The sequence below is a fragment of the Chiloscyllium plagiosum genome, unplaced genomic scaffold (genome assembly GCF_037043375.1).
Source record: "Chiloscyllium plagiosum isolate Xiang-an unplaced genomic scaffold, Cpla_swu_hap1 HiC_scaffold_1, whole genome shotgun sequence".
NCBI lineage: Eukaryota > Metazoa > Chordata > Chondrichthyes > Orectolobiformes > Hemiscylliidae > Chiloscyllium > Chiloscyllium plagiosum.
Window position 1 is genome coordinate 89,742,658 of NW_028270139.1, and position 18,086 is coordinate 89,760,743.

The following is an 18,086-nucleotide window of genomic DNA, read 5'->3' on the forward strand; positions in this document are numbered from 1 at the left end:
CAAACAAACCTATTGGACTATAAACATGATGTCACATGATTTCTGACTTTGTCCGCCCCAGTCCAACATCAGCACCTCCACATCAGAAATATGCAAGGGGAGGTGGTAAGCGGTCATCCCAACAGTGTTTCTCATGAAAATAGACAAAAATCTTTGTAAGAAACTGCTCTAAAGAGGATCCCATAACAACACTATTTGTGTAGACAGTAATTAAAAAACGAATTTGCTAAATTCAACAAATATAAATTCACAAAATGGCAGCATGTCTGGAATTCCATTACAGCGAAAAGTATGAATATCAATAGCTTCCTGGAGAAGCACATTAGTGAAAAAACTTGCAATAATCGGTCAGGCACCTATGCACAATATTGTTATAAGCAGATGTTCTATATAGTTTTCAATGTGAAGTAATCCTTCACGGTATGTTTGGAAAACTCTGAACTGGTTGTAGCAACCTGCTACAAATCAGTTTAGTTGTCTGCATTTTATGAACAAAGACAACAAAACAGAGTTCACAGGAAGTGCCACATGAAACTAACAGTAATTTCTGGTGTCAACATAAACTTAAATGTGGAAATCCAGAAGATATTAGTGATTCTTTGCTCCTCTACAGTTTGTGCTGCTACATAACCTTCAAGCTTTCTCCAAAAACAAAACATTGAGGTTGATAAATTTTAAATTAAAATCTCCTAAAAACTTGAGTTTAAGCTATGTTAGAATTCATAGCTATGCTCTCTGAACCAAGAAAACAAATGTTAATTTTGTGCAATATTATATTTTTCTTTGGTAATTTTTTTTCACTTTTATTTAAGTTGTTACACTGCACATCACAATCGAATTCTACTCCAAAAAGTAATAATAATCAGTGCATTTTACTGCATTTTACTTAAAAAACACTGTTTACCTTGCATCATTTCTGCTGGACACCTGGCCCTGTACCTGACTGAAGTTTAGTTGGAAAAGGAGAAATTCAGGTCAAGATTAGTCAAACTTCATGGGCAGATTTCCAGGAGGGCAGCAGGGAATACAACTGCTTGGCCACGAACCACAAAATCCAGACCACCATTCATTATGTCCCCTCCCAACACCCAACGGATCCTTTGACATTTTAAAAGGCTATCAAGAATACAACTTTGTACGTGTGCACTGTTAAGGTAAAGCAATAGAATTAGTATTCTACACTAAAATGATTACGCCATTGTATGAACTTTTCCCTTAATATTTAGGGCCTGTGGATTAACATTTTATTGAATGACAGTACGTGTTAAAAAGACATGCACGATTTTCCCCCAGGCGAATTAACATTGCATAGGGATTACTTTTTAATTCAGCATATGCTAAATTAAAATTTCAAATACTATTGAAGTATAAATTCAGATCATGCAACTCCAGCCTGCCTTTCATTTTGGAAAAAAATTGATATGGCAACTAGCACTAATGTTATTTTTTTGGGAAAAAAAAGTTACTAACACTAACACTAACAAACCTTTCAACCATTATTGAAAAAATTACCAGTACTGCTAAGTGCAACTCGGATTTAAATTCTTCTAGGTGCAACAAACATTACTTTAAGGTCTATCTTTTCACTTAAGATTACTGTAGTTGAAGAAACAGAATAATTCAGCCTCTAGCCTTCAATTCCTGTAGCAGAATATTATTGAAGTTTGAAAAATTTCATCGTAACAGTATTTTGAAGCAGATAATGAACATTCTACTCTTCACGATAGACAGGAACCACCTATAGAATAGTGAAAATTCACCCAGATAATGTAAACATTCCCAAATTTTGACTCTACTTATGGTGAAAAGAGTGCCTTAAGATTTACTGCACCTAGAAGAGTTTAAGTATGAGCTGCATTTAGCAGTACTGGTAATTTTATCATTAATGGTTGGAGGTTTATCAGTCTTAAGCTATTTTAAAAAATAACAATAGTGATAATAACTAAAGGAATGGCATGCTGTTTCAGTTTTGAAAATGCACGTCCTCTGCTTTGTGGGAATTCAATGCAAATGTGTGTCCGGAAAAGCAACTTGTGCAGGAAACACTGCAGCAGCTTGAGCTCCAAAACTTACCCAGTAGCTGGGATCATTGCATTCAGTAAGGCTGAAAGCTATATGGATAGATGTTTAGATGTGGTAACTCTGCAGCTAAAAAGTATGCTTTAAGAGGGAATGAACTATCACCAAGCAGCTAAATCAAGTAGGTAAGTAGTACAGGAGTCATTAAAGTGCATCCTACTCTCCAACCAGGATCAAGTTCCACATAAATGATGAAAGTGATGATTCATCTGGGGAGGGTAGACAATGCGGCATTCATGGCATCACAGGTAGCTCAGCTGCACAGTGGGTTACAAGGAAGAACCATAATGAAAGATGATTCAGTGAGGGAAAAAAACATTTGGATTCAAGGATGGTGCATTGCCTCTCTTGTGCCAAATTCAAGGTCATTGTTAAATGGCTGCAGAGCATCTGCAGAGAATAGGAGCAAACAGCCAGTAGCTTTGATCCACACTAGACCAATTACATTGGAAGAAAAAGGAACGTGTGGTACTGTATCAAAATTTATCAAACAAAAAATGGAGTAGGACTTCCAAAGGTGGCCTCAAGATTGCTGCTGGTGGTAATGGGAGTAGAGTTTAGAAGCAAGATGATAAAACAGACAATTACATGGTTGGAAAACTGGTGCAAACAGAAAAGATATAGATTGAGACATTGGGCCCACCTTTGGGGAAGATGGGTCCTACATGGACAGATGATTTGCACCTGAACCAGAGTTGAATCCAAGTTCCTCATACAGCACTATGACTGTTCTGTTAAGGATGGTTCAGAAAAAAAAAGTTTAGAAACCATGAGATGATGTCAGCAAGGAATACACAAGTGCACAGAATACGGAAATAGAAAGATCTAGAATGCAGAATAGCAAGTTCACAGGTGAAGTCAGAATTGGAAGAAAATTAATAATGTTCTCAGTCAGGGTTACTGTGCACTTATGTTAATGCATAGAGTGTGATAAAAGTGATTGGCAAGTGGAAATATGATACTGTGGCTAAAACAGATACTGGTTTGAGAGGCAGGACTGGATGTTAGACATTGCTAGAGAAAAGGAATGTAGGTAACATAAACAAGCATGAAAATAAGAGATGAATGGGAATTAAGGAGAACCTTCCACTGCTGGAGAAAGAGAATGTCCAGAAGAATCAATCCCACTGGAACTAAGGAACAAAAAAAGTGCAATGACATTGTTCAATATAATCTAAAAGGCCACCAACTAATGAGAAGGATGTGAAGGAATAAGTATGTAAGGAAATTACAGTGAGGTGCGAAAATGATAGATTATAATAGGGGTTTAATTATCAGAATAGCTTGGGACAGTAAGCATGTAAGACGATAGAAATGGCAAGAGTTCTTTAAATATGTTCAGGGGAATGTTCTACACAATATTTTCAGTCCAAGGAGAAAGAAGGCACTACTAATTCTTAGGAAAGAAATGTACCAAGTAAATCAAGTATCATTTTGAGTGTATTTAGGGCAATGATCACTTTTATAAAAGGTGCAGGCAGGACTACGGGAAAGAATAACTGACAAACCAGGACAACACACATTAACTGATGGAAAGTCAATTTCAACAAAGAACAATCTGATTTGGGAATAAATTGGACTTAAAGGTTGGCAGGAAAAAAAAAAGGTTTGCCAAAGAATGGATACCCTTCAAAGAAGTGATTGTCTGGACACAGGCAAGGTATGTACTCTCAGAGGAAACAGCGGAGCAAACAAATTCAAAGTTCACTGGATGACAGGGGAGGTAGAAATAGACAAAGAACATGTTTAGGGCAGGTATCAGGTAGAAAATACAGGAGAGAGTCAGGCCGAATACAGAAGGTTCAGAGGGATATTGAAAAAGCACAGTGGGAAATAACAAAAGAGACTGACAGCTAACATGAAAGGGAATCTCAAAGTTTATTACAAAGAAGGTGGATTTGGGAAAAACGGTGATTTAAATATAGAGAACATGACCAGTGTACTAACTGACTTCTTTGTATCTTACTTACCAAAGGAAACTATTCTACCCAGGGCATGGCCATAGAGAAGGAATTCAGTCTTAAGAGTTTAAAATTGATAAGATGGTGGTAATTGGATAGGTGGGTTGCGCTTGACAAGATGCATTCATGGACACCAAGGGAAATGAGAATGGAAATTGCAAAGGCACTGACAATTTTTCAGTTTTACTTAGACTCATGATGGCAATAAAGGACTGGAGAACTGCAATACTGAGTACTTGTTCAAAAAAAAAATGCAAGAATAAGCAAAGCAATGACAGACAAATCAATATAACTTTGGTGGTTGAGAAGCTTTGAAAATTGAGTTCAGGACAAAGTCAATAATCAAACAAATAAACAGGGGTTAATTATGAAATCCAGCCTGACTCTCCACAAGGGCAAAATCATGCTTTACTTTCTTACTGGATTTTTTTTTCGAGATAATAGAAAGGGTTCATCATGGTGTGGGGTGGATGGCATTCCAAAATATGTTGGATACAGTGGTAGGAAATAAAGAGCTCATGGAATAAAGGACAGACAGTAGCAACAATGATACAAAATTTGGAATGAACTGAAAAAGTGTAATGGTTAATGGTTTTTTCCCCCAGGCTGGAAGAAGATTTGTAACAGCAAGGGAAGAGTTCGTGCGGAGTTCCCCAATGTTGGGATCCTGCTTTTCCTGATAATATATTGATCGAGACCTTGGCTTATACGACAATTTCAAAATTTGTAAATGGAATTAACTTGGAAGCATTGTTAATAGGAAGATGGTGCAGAACTTCAGAAAAAACAGACAAGCTGGTGGATTGGATGGGCAGATGACAGATAGAGGTCAGAGAAGTGGGAGGCAATCCATTTTTTAGGAAGAACATGGAAAGAGTTTAAAATAAAGGGCCCACTTCTAAAGAGGTGCAGAGGCAGAGAGTATATGTTTAACCACAAGTCTCAGCACGGTGGTTAGAAATGTTGAGAGCAGTTAACAAAATGTACTGTGTCTGAGGTTTATTTTAAATTAAAAAGAGGGACACTGAACACAAGAGCTAGGAACTTATGTTGAACTCATTAGCTGCAGCTGGCATACTAGAGTCTATGTCCAGTGTGGGCACCACACTTGAAAAAGGATGTGAATGCATGTGAAGAGCAAGTTTATGAAAATATCTCCAAGGAGGAAGAGAATCGGAGAAGCTTGGATTATTCGACTTGGACAGAAGGAGGCTGAGAGGTTATCTGTTAGAAGCTTTCAAAATCAGAGTCATAACAAAGAGGAGGACAATGTTCCCATTCATAAAAAGGATCATGGAAAAAAGGCACATACTTCAATTTGTATAGAAGTAATTTTAAGGAAAACATTTTCCACATGGCAATGAGATGGGGTCCAGCAATAGCTGAGAGTTTGACGGTAGTTTTCTTTGAGGAATTTTCAGGAAGAATTTCTGGGTTCCATGGGAAGGCTAGAGAAAGGCACAAAAAGACAGGTTATCGGTTGGCTCTCCAAATGATACTATGGGCTCAACAATCTCCTGTCTGGAAAAAGATTTTGTGATTCTGGGGCAACAATAGGGAAGAAAAGAAAGACATAACCATGCCAATACAGTAAAGTGAATTTAAACTTTTCTTGAACTAGTAAAGGCGGTGTTTGGTATGCTTCCTTTTATTGGTCAGAGTATTGAGTACAGGAGTTGGGAGGTCATGTTACGGCTGTACAGGACATTAGTTAGACCACTGTTAAAACATTGCATGCAATTCTGGTCTCCTTCCTATCGGAAAGATGTTGTGAAACTTGAAAAGGTTCAGAAAAGATTTACAAGGATGTTGCTAGGGTTGGAGGATTTGAGCTATAGGGAGAGGCTGAACAGGCTGGGGCTGTTTTCTCTGGAGCATCGGAGGCTGAGGGGCAGATTATGAGAGGCATGGATAGGATAAATAGACAGCCTTTTCATTGGGTTGGGGGAGTCCAGAACTAGAGGGCATAGGTTTAGGGTGAGGGGGGAAGATATAAAAGAGACCTAAGGTGCAACTTTTTCCACACAGAGGGTGGTACGTGTAAGGAATGAGCTGTCAGAGGATGTGGTAGAGGCTGGTACAATTGCAACATTTAAGAGGCATTTGTATGGGTGTATGAATAGGAAGGGTTTGGAGGGATATGGGTTAGATGCTGGCAGGTGGGACTAGATTGGGTTGGGATATCTGGTCGGCATGGACAGGTTGGACTGAAGGGTCTGTTTCCATGCTGTATGACTATGACTGGGAAGATGATTTATGGCAAGTTGAAGAGATTGGCATTTGCAGGATATAGAGTATCATGTGGGGCTTGTCCTATGAAACGGATTACCATAGCACAGATAATTGAAGTTTCACTGTAAAGTAGTTAGGACCTTTTTCCCCTTTAAAAAGCACTGCTCACATGCAAGTTACAGTCATACAAGTGTGTGGTGGGATGCAGGCAAACTGGCAGTAGGTTTCCAAATGTAGTATTGAAAAAAATCCACCTATACTTATGCAGTTGAAATAAGGCCAACAAAAATGTTCCAAATTCACAATATTTATTTCAGTTAACTGCCTACGAGTTGGTTGGTGATTTGGATGGAAAATTCAATGAAAATGGTTAATTATGCATAAATTTGATCCGAACACAAGAGATTTTCACACTGGAGAATTAAATCTTCCTGTTTAAGGCTTCAGTTTCAGCATCAAACATGAAGATCATCAGGTACTTGTACATCAAGATGCAAAGTAGGCACCAACAAGTATCTCAGCTCCTATCTCAAAATAGCACCCTCCATTAGTTTAGCTTTTCACCTGTTTCCAAAACCAGTTATCCATCTGCCCAAATCTATTTTAATCAGGACAGAGAATTGTATGCATTGGTTAAAGACTAGAATTTATCCTGTTCTACCATCCAGTTGGTTCATATGCAGGTACAGGTCGGATGTGGTACTGAGCTCAATAATCAACCATGATCATAATGTGTGGCAGAGTAGGCTTGAGGGGTGAGATAACCTAATCCTGCTCCTACCTTCTCTGTTTCAAGATCCCCAAGATTAAGGAAGGACTTGATTGGCAGTCACTCCCTGCATTTGCCACCAGTTGAACCAGAGCTGTCTCATATAAAGTCAGAAATCTTTGACTTCAAGACTCATTCAAAGACTGCAGCACAAAATCTTGGGTGCAATTGTGTAATCTGAGCTATGTTGAACATTTCCGATGAGTTTTAAAAAGGTATCTCAACACAATTTTCAAAGTCAGCAAGGGAGTTTCTCCAGTGTTCTGAGCACTTATCCCTCAACAGCACACCTACAAAAAGGTTACCCGGTCATGATCACAACTGCTATTATAGAGAGAGTTCACTGCATGCCACCAGAATGCCAACTCCTCCTATATCACAACAGATACTTTGCTGTAAACCACTTCGAAATGTCTTGAAAGGTCTTATACAATCCTGTTCTTCAAAAAACTATTATAGAATTCTTACTTCCGTTCCTCATTTAGTTTCGAGGTGCTAATCTAAGCTATGAGAATACAATACACAATTATAAAAGCATAAACATCAGAGTGGGTCATAAAGCCCCTCAAAGTTTGCCTCCTATTCAATGTGACTGTGGCTGCTTTTCTAACCCAACACTACTTTCCTGTAGCCAGTCATAAAAGGCTGCAAAGGCAAGTGAATTTATTTTAAAAGAAATAGGAATTGCAAGGTGAGGATCTGAGGGAGAGGAATGGGGACACAGGTGGACGATAGCTACATCCCTATCATTAGTCACCACCCGTTCACCACTCCCAAATCGATGCCCACAATTAGCCCCAGATTCAGGTAAACAGATGCCACCCAACCTACAAAAATCCAGCAGGTAGGCTGCCTTGGTTTCTCTGGAGGGAAAGTAGCCATATTTTACACCTGTCTTCTTGACAGATGCATTGCGGCCTTAGTATTGTAAATAGCCTACAACTAGGCTGCTGAGGTGATGGGATGTGAATGAGTATCCTGCCAGTGCTGAACTGTCAAACAAATTAACCCTTATCACCTGCCTTGCCACTTCTAGGAAGGAGAAAATTCTGCGTATAAACATTTAAATCTAATGTGCCCCAACAAAGCCAACTTAAAACACCATGGCAGCTGCCTCACTGCAGATTTCAGGCATCCCTGAAGACATTTGATGAGATTTCAAGTTTAAATGAATAATTATTTAGGACAAAAGTCACAACAGAACAATGACAACAAGATCTTGGGCAAGCCATCAACAAGAAATTGTTAAACAATAAAATTTTTAAAATGTAACTTTTCTTTTAACCTGCCACAGTCTTAAATTTCTGCCCAAAACCTTTGCTCCGAAGGGCACAATATTTTATTGTACAAAAAACAAACTACTTTCTTGTTAGAATCAAGAAGATATGTACATTCTTACTGGTGCACAGTTATGAAAATATTTATTAAATGGTTGTAACATGGCTGCAGTCTTTGAGATAGTTGCCAATATACCAAAATACTTTTTCACCAAATCCATTCACACAGAATATAGCCCTTGACCTTTTACTGTTAAGGTCAGGAAGCAAGAAAAGTATAATAAAGTTAGGATATATCCAGGACTGAACAAACCAACAAACCTAATTCATATTTGATTATGGCAATGCTCCGACACTGCAAATGTAGAGTTTATCAAACACCATGCATCATACAGAAATATTTCTAAAAACAGGCCATGTAAAATTTACAGTGAGTGAAAATTGACAAGAGTGAAACAGTAAGGTTTCTGCATAGAATACAAAAAAGCAGTGTGCTAAAGGGTGGTCCTCTGGTGCTATCTCAAGCCACATTTCAGAAGGATTTATTCTGCAAATGCCATGCATACTAATGTAGGAGGAAGTGATGTCAATATAAGCCAAGGGTAAAATAATAATTCGTGGCATTGTGGATTGAACCTGATAAACACAATAGGTAATAAATTGAATCAACAAGGCCTTCCTTCTTTTCCACAACGGAAAAGTAAAAACAAGTGAATATTTTGAAATACCTAATCCTTCAACAAAACTGAAGTTTCTGCAATTTTCCATTTAAATATTGCCTTTTTCCAGGTCCTCTGATATGCCACAGGCTGTGAAATGCTGCAAGTACAGTTATCCTGCAAGGCAGAATCTCTTGGTTGTGCACAGAAAGACCACATAACTGCAATGTTATCAATATTTATAATAATTCTTTTAGCAATGTTGACCAAGGGATCATTGTCAGTCAGGACATCAGAAAGTGTACTGCTTAGGGTGTAGGTTTGCTCGCTGAGCTGTAGGTTTGATATCCAGACGTTACCTAGCCAGGTAATGAAACATCATCAGTGGCAACCTCCAAGTGAAGCGAAGCTGTTGTCTCCTGCTTTTTATTTACATGTTTGTCCTGGATGGGGTTCCTGGGGTTTTTGGTGACGTCATTTCCTGTTTGTTTTCTGAGGGGTTGATTAGATGGTATCTAGAACTATGTGTTTGTTTATGGCGTTGTGGTTGGAGTGCCAGGCCTCTAGGAATTCTCTGGCATGTCTTTGCTTAGCCTGTCCCAGGATAGATGTGCTGTCCCAGTCGAATTCGACTGTACTGCGCTGTAACATTCTATATTCTATCTCTGGAGGAAGCAGTGAGTTACCAACCTTTTGAATCCAAAAGTCAAGGCTGACATTTAGTTCAATAAGTCCACCAGTAATAATTAAGAAACATAGCCTTCAAGTTAATTTCTTGTTTTGAGTGGTAGCATTGGGCAGGCATTGTTCATTTTATCAAAATTATTACTCGCTGTTGAGTGTGTTCATTTATGGAGGGGTGGGTGGGGGCAGAAAAAAAAAAGTGATTATAGGGAAAGGTAGATCCCATATGCCTTGAATCAACAGGAAGATACCAACATCTGACCTTGAGCTCTCTAATATGATTGACTGCCAATCACTTACAATACTGAGCCAATCATATCTGACTCTGAACCTGACCTTGGTTGACCTTAGACTGCAGCCAGACAAGCTTGAAGAGATAGAATTGATTTTTTTGTGTACACTATACTAAAGGCATATTAAAAAAATGATAAAAGATGTTCTTTATAGTCAGACTTCTTCAAAGCAAAGTGAAAAACACTTTTGCTAAAATCATTTATCAATTTCAAAATTCATATTACACAATTTCTTTCAGCTACTCTATCCAAAATGTGTTACCAGCATCTGTACTAAATTAATGCAAAACAATATGTCAACTACAATGTCATTTGTGACTGAACTTTAACTCTGTATGCATATGCACTCCAAATTATAGATAATTAATATAATGCAAAAAAGAATTATTTGTGCACAGGAATCAACTTTAGTCACAAATAGTTGAGTGGATGACTTCAGGTCTGTCTTCTTAATTGACTCCCAGGAATTTGTCACAAACTAAAATGAAAGCTCCATATCAAATCAAATAGCACAAGATTCATTGTTCAACAGAATTTTTCATGAATGAATGTCTACAAAGTTGATGTAGCACTGTTAGAACTTGTAATATATAATTCTTTTTCGATCTCACCTGCCCCACACCCCAGAAAGCTCACAGTTGGAAACAAGGTCAAAGTAATGCAAATATTTCCCACTTTTCTCCCACTGAGAATTCAGCTTTCTCAAATTTGCCCAATACTGCTCAAAGACAGTCAGAAACAGATGACTTTGCATTCTCACTTGAGATTGTGCAACAACAAAAAAACCTCTCAAAACAGATTTAAAAAGTGCCTTTTTCCCCTCAGATACAGAAAGGTGCAATTGCACATTTCAGAAGTGCATAACATGGCTACCGCTTATCAGTTTGATATGCATCTAATTAAAGTCACATTTTCATAACAATTGCAAATCAATGATCAAATTGACAATTTCTCAAATCTTAAATACACAAAAATGTCACACTGTATTCCATGCTATTCCCATTAACAAACACTACAGGAGAGAAAATAAAAATGTTCACATGAGTTAGCCTATACTAACTCAAACAAATTTTTATAAACCCCTGCAAATGCTAAATTTGGAAGGGAGTCTGCTGTAATTGTAAATTCATCCAAAATAATACAGAACTTTCAAACCCTTTAGATTCAGTTCTCCTAAAAACTGGCACACTCATCACTCATTTCCTGTCAATTAGAGGTGTTACCATTGTTCGCCATGATATTTAGGTGCTAAAGGATAATTATTTTACCAGGATCGCAATCAGTGCAATACCCATATATCTACTTTTACAATCTCATGACATAGCATTTTATTTCCATAGCTTCCATTTCCAAAAAAGTGGTGAAGAGCTCCTGTTCTGACTTGGCAATATTAGATAATATTCCTTACCAGGAATACTCCGACTTAATGCTTTCTAGCAAATATAAAACATGCATATAAGATGAAGATCTTATTTATACTTGGTCTGTAAATTCAAATTTATTGCAATTTTGCATTTTAATTTAAGTCCATTTCATGTATGCTAAGACTCGGGAGGGGTCCTTGGTGTTGCATTTGGGATATGATAGTAGCGTACAACTTAGTTGAACAGTTAAAAGGATCTTATATTTTATTAATTGTACCAAGATGGATCAAAACACACTAAATTTTTACAATTCACTACACAATACGTACTTCAACCAATCACTGGAGAAAAAATAGATCACAAAAGGCTAACATCAAACAAGTAATTTGATAATAGCAATTTGGGGAAAGACAACAATAAAAGATAATCGCCGCTCTTTCCTGCTACCGGAGTAATTACGTTAAAAGAATTGTTTTTGATATGTTCTTTAATTTGTTATTATACTAATTAAAAATAAGTCAGTATGGGAAGCTAGCATTTCATTCAACTGGATAAACCCAGTCAGTCAGATACACTGAAGTAATAACTCCTATAAACAGCAGAGAGCAAATTCTTCCCAGCAGAAAGGAATATTGGATACTCAAAAGCATTCTAATTCAAATGGAATTACATTTTATTGATCTCATAACAGGTTCATCAACTTAAACTATAGTTAGTTTTCAAAATTTAAGATTTTAATCAACTGGTTTTTGGGAGTCAATAGTACAGATGTTTGTGCTAAAGATAAAAAGCATGGGCCAAGATTACAAAATAACTACATTCTTAAATGCTGAGCAGCTGAAAATAATTTTCTACTTTGTGTTGAAATGTATGTATAAGAAAGGCTTATTGAAAATAATATGTACAAGTGCAAAAACAATAAATACGACACAAGCTAACTTTCACAGTGATCATCTGAAAAACAGGATCTAGCTTAAGTGGGCATGCATTAGAAGTGTCAAGGGCTTTAAATTGTATGTGCAGGGAGATGTGGGCAGGTACAAATACCTTCAAAACATAAGGAATGTGGTTTAAACCATGGACTACAAAGATATATGAGCCAAACACTTGCATAGTACATTCAACTCTAACTTCAACACAAGCCTACAGTGAGGGATACTGCTAATTCAATGTGCCATACAATGAAGAGAGAGATATAACAATTTATGACATTAAAAAAGGCAACTATTAACTGTCCAGCAGCTAACTGTGCTCTTCATTTGCTCTGAAGTAGCACAGCCATAAATAAAGTTGGCCCTGAGCTACCAGTTAAAAGCAGTGTGGCAGTAACCAAAATCCAATATATACATTATCTATTCAAACGGTTAAAAACTCAAAAGAATAGCAAATACTGTATTTAACACTTTCAGCAGCCCATTATCACCTCCATTATAGAGACTGATGAACCCATAAAAAACATTTCTCAAAGTTATAAATTGTCAGCTAACACCAGCCAGTGGAACACAGATGGATGTGCACACAACTCCTTGTCAGAGTTATCACAAGGATACGATAATGAAGTCAAAAAAGTAATAATTTGATTTTTCATATGGTTATGATAATGATTGCCAGCTTAGCCTTTACCTTTACACTAAGAAAAGCCTCAGGAGTGGTTTTACTCACTTGATGACCTTGACAATAATTACATATTTTACAAGCATTGCACAAACTACCATGTTGATACAGGTTTATAACAAAACTGCAGTCTGACCAGTCACACCCAAAATTAGCCTCAATAATATTACTGTCTCCTGAGAGCAGAAAGTTCTAAATATTTTCATGAAAACAAAAATTCGAAACCCACATATCCAGGTATATACCTTCATTAATCTATATATGATTCTACGTAAAAGATTTTTCCTTTACCCATTGTCACCAAAGACATTTGCCATAAGTTTGACTAAGATTGATGGCTTCTCAAAACAATGGCCATGCCAAATATTGTATTGCTACTTGAAGCAAATCTGAAATGTTTCCTTTGGTTCACCCCTTCAATTCCCATAAAGTACCTATCTTTCCTTTAAATACCTCAAGCCTCCAGCTGATTACATTCAAAGCCCATCTCAGATAATCCTGACAATGTATTGAGCAATATGAAACAGATCCAGGTGGGAAGATGTTTAAGTGTGTGCAGGACTGAAGAAAGGGGACATCAAAAAGAAAGTCAGCTTAAATGTTAAATGTCTGAGGGAGGCCTGTCACTAGAGTGAGACAATACTGTGTCAAAACTATGCAATCAAATTTTGGAGGGAGGGGTAAGAAAGAAAACTAAGGAACTTGTCTCACTCAAAAATAAGTCCCATCTTAAAAGATTTACTGAGCTCGGACCAAATATTCCCTCTAACAGAGCCACGGAAAATAAAAAAGCTGCCCAGATCCTGCAGAGGTTCCTCCTCTCTCTGAAAATTCTTTAAAACCCTTGACATCGTTCCTGCTGAAAGCTACTAAAGCTCGTCTGTGTCTCCTGGAAGATTGCATCTTTTATTTATCGCCCCTTGGCTTATTTTCACAGTAAATTCCTGGCTAAATGCAATCAGCCAAGAACCCTCCCTGTACGCGCTGCTGTCATTCTTGATCGGTTGCATGCGGAGAATCAAGCGCAAAAAAAGCTCAAAAGCCCAACAGAACCGGCCACCACTTCATTTTTAATTTCGTGTGTATAACAGCGTGAACAAAACTGATCTATTTTAAAAGGGATGGCGAAAGATAAAAGCTGAGCCAATGTGAAAGCTAATATTTCAAAAAGAAAGGGGGCGAAGAATGCCAAATACATACTGGGCTAAAAGCCCTTTAGGCGGAAGGGCACTGCGCCCAATGAGCCACTAGAAAATAAATGATCATGCAGAAAATCACGTTTGCAGATTGCTTTTGAATTCCAATTAACCACGGACGGGGGGGGGGGGGGGGGGGGCAACAAGCCTGACCATTGAGATTGGTGACGAAAAATGGGGTGGGTTGTTTGGGGGAACAAACTTAAATCTGGTTTGGTCAGCCGATCCCCTGCACCCTGGATGGATCCCCCTCTCAATTCTTCGTGGTATGAAAGGATCTCTGCAGCCAGTCTGTCACTAGCCTGCACACATTTCTCCCCCCAGTGACTTTAACAAGGCAGTGAAGAAAGCTCCATTGTCCGACGGTGGAGGGTGATAGAAACAGAAAAGGACAAATAATAAACATGAAAATGGGAACAAAGTAACGAGGCGGTGCGAAGGCAAAGCCTGAAGGCTATTTGATATGCGCAATTGACAAATATAACAACCAGGATCCAACAAAAGCTACTCCCCTCCTCAAGTATTTCAGAGGAAATAAAAGTGAAAATGAAATATATGTGCATATTATATTCTACATTGCTCCTCCGCCGTCACCCCATTGTCAATCCTTTTCATTGGAACTCCTGAATCCAGATCCTGGTTTTTTTAAGATCTGCAAGGTTACCGAGACTGCCGTCTTTCTGTGGGACGAGAGGAATTTTGGAGTTCCCTCCTGAAGCAAACATTTTGATTGCCCCCTGTCCAGTAGCGTGACACATCCTCGCAAACATTTCAAAACAACATATCTTTACAAATAATAAAAAAAAGAAGAGTGCTGCAAAACAGGACGCCATCTTTTTTGAAAGATCAGGAGTGTTTTTTTTGGGGAGGGGTGGGGGGAATTCTTTTGTGGCAGCGAGCATTTCAAACAATCTACACCAACTCCGTGTCGTATCTGAAAGAAACATCAGGCTGAGAGTTGACAGGGTTAAAATCCAACGCTGTCCCGAGTCATCAGACGGAATGCTGTCCCTTTAAAAGAAAGGGTGTATTGTGCACACTTCTTCACCTGGCTTGCTCTTTAAATTCCTGACGTGGGCACAGAATGCATTCTCCTCTGGGCTTCAGGTCTAGTTAAAGAGCCCGAGGGGGGAAAAAGGAGGAGGGATGTGTATGGGGGGGGGGGGGGGAATACTTACCGACTTGAAGGACATTGTCCACGCAGCCGCTTTCCAGCAGCGCGATGCCCCGTTTAAAAGGCAATCTGCTCTCGTCGTCCCCTCCGTCCTCGGCCGAATAATTGAATGAGGAATACATGCAAATTTCCCGTTCATTCCTGGGGAACGACCAGTAGACGATTCGCCTCTGAACGGGCTCCGGGATGCGGGTGAAACGCTCTTCCACTTGCTGGAAAGGCCACTTCTCCGCTACTTTCCTGGCACTAATGTCCAGCAGCGACTCCGGCTTGTAGCTTTTGCCGGTCGGGGCCGCCCTCTGCGGCGCTTTGGAAGGGTTAAAGCCGGGCCTGCAGCAGAGCCGTTTTGCGGGTGGCTGACCACGCTCCGCCATACTGCCTCGCTTCGCTACTGTTACATTGAAACGGAAGTTATGTACATTATAAGAGAAGCCTTTATCTGTTTACAATGAGGGCGCGCCTCGGTGCGGCAAAAAAGGTCACACACTCCTAATATGGGGATACCGGGGGGCCGGTCCTCAGCGCCGGTGAACTCCTCTGATTGCCATCGTCGGACGGAATAGGCGGGAGCAGGGCGTTCCCCTGTCTCCGTCTGCCCCGCGCGCACCCCCTACATGGGCGTTCGATCCATAATGGGAATGGAAGGCCGAGTCACCGCGTTCTCATTCTCAATTCCAAACGGACACGCCCCCCTCCTTGTGGGAGGAGGGGGAGGGGTGAGCACAACAGCCGCTGCCTTTGTGACGCCATAAAAGGAGCGTCTGACCTAACCAGGAGAAAGAATGCGGGGGTGTTTCCCCTTGAAAGTCCGGCCGCTTCCTTTGTGCGGCCATATAAAGGCAGGCGCTCCTTTTATGGCGGGGTGCCTGGAATGTGGGCGATCCTTTCTCCCACCCCCGCCCGGCGGCCCGGCCTTTGTGACGTCATATAAAGGCAGGCGGTAGTCGACGTCGCTGGGCTCTTCAAAACAAAGGCTGTGCGGCTCGAGGCGACTCCCGGAGTTGTCTACTCAGCGACACTGGCTCGCTTCCTGTTTCTGCTCCTTTTTTTAAAACAAAATGTTCCCCCTTGCAACATAGCTTTTCCAGCTGTCCTGGATCGTGCTGGTTTTTGCTTGGGAGCTTTTTGTCCACATGGACCTCGGGAGTATATTTTCTCTTGGGTTAATTATACCCGAAGCAAATTTAAATCTGGCTTAAGACTTTCATTCTCGTCGCCAGTTCTCTTTCTCCACCCCCCCCCCCCCCCCAAACATGGCCCCTCGAAATCATAACTTCCTCTTGAAAATCTTAATAGCGGTAAAGACTTTTTAAATGTTACTACTTTTGCATTTCCAATGGTCTCAGCTGATTGAAATGCACGATGCATATTGTCATGTTTCGTAACCGGAAAATCCTTATCAAGTTTGTATTTACTGGCAATTACCTGCTCTATCCAAATCCAATTTCCGTTCGTTCTCGGAGGATGTGGAAAAACATTGGATTGTGTTCTGTGAAGTGTCAATGCCAGACACTTTTTTTTTGCCCTAGTTTATAGTTGAATAGACTACAGGGAACTGACCGAGCTTAATTTTATTTTGCAATAGCCCCCTCCACATGTGTCCCTCAGAGACGAAACGCCCACAAAAATTGTCCAAAAAGGCTGCCCTTTCCATGACGATTACATCCTTCAGCAATTGAGGCCCAGCCTTCTGCTGTGCTACTCATCAGACTTCCCACAGTACTCCACTTTTCCTATTTTCCAACTGTACACCGTGTTGCAACAAATCTGGCAGCAGTGAAAATTCTTGGCAGCTCACTGCGCAAGCTTTGAAGTTAGACTGTTTCCATACTGTCATAAAGTTTAACTAAATTGCCGTGACACATGCAGTTCTTTAGAGAAAGAGGGAAGGGCAAGGTTGCTTATTAGCTGACTCCACTTGTCAGTAGTTCCACAGGAAAATTGTTTTTTACACAGAGCCCTGATGAAGGGATGAAAGCACTTTATCCAGGAAAAACAAATGATTTAGATCATAGAATAGTGTCAGTGCCAAAGGACTCAAGATTAGAGTAGTGCTGGAAAAGCAGGAATCTGAAAAAGGGGCTTTTGCCTGAAATGTTGAGTTTGCTGCTCCTCAATGCTTCCTGACCTGCTGTGCTTTTCCAGCACTACTCTAATCCCCAGCATCTGCAATACCCACTTTTGCCTCAGTGCTAAAGGAGACCATCCTGCCCATGTCTGCTGCTTCTCTGCAAAAGCAACTCCTTTGCCACATTTACATAGCAGCAACATCAATTATTTAGAGAATACCCTGAACATAATGATATATCCCAAGGTGCTGTCTATGGCTATGATAATGCAAACGATTACATCAGATAAAGAGATATTGGATCAGACCATTGAAAGTCTGGTCAAAGTGGTAAACTTGAAGAACTAATGGAAGAAAGTGAGGTGAAGAGATTTGGGAGGGAATTTGTGAGTTCAGGCACCTTGTCAAATTAACACACAGCTGGCAATGGTGAACCATTTATTATTTGCAAGGTCAAATATTTCAGAGGATTGTGGGTTTGAAGAAAAGCCAGGAAGAGCAAGTCAGTGGAGGGATTTGAAGGCAGGCGTGAAAATCTTAAAATCAAGACATTGCTGGCTTTCACTGGTTCCCCAGTCAAGCAAACAAAAGAGTGATGTTGAGCTGTGGGTTCAAACATGAGCAGTACGGTTTTGGATGAATTTAAATTCATGGAGGGCAGACGATGGGAAAGAGACCAGTCATTGCAGTAGTTGAATCAAGAAGTAATGAAGGTT

At 39.7% G+C, this 18,086-nt stretch overlaps 1 protein-coding gene across 1 annotated transcript in view; it reads right to left on the reverse strand.

The window, feature by feature from the left end:
- Positions 1-15,892, reverse strand: part of zswim6 (zinc finger, SWIM-type containing 6) — a 195,849-nt gene extending 179,957 nt beyond the window's left edge. The window contains exon 1 of the mRNA XM_087988736.1: positions 15,307-15,892. Within this exon, the coding sequence (XP_087844862.1) occupies positions 15,307-15,676 (370 nt within the window). The 5' untranslated portion in view covers positions 15,677-15,892. The remainder of the gene's footprint in view (positions 1-15,306) is intronic.
- Between the last annotated feature and the right edge of the window lie 2,194 nt (positions 15,893-18,086).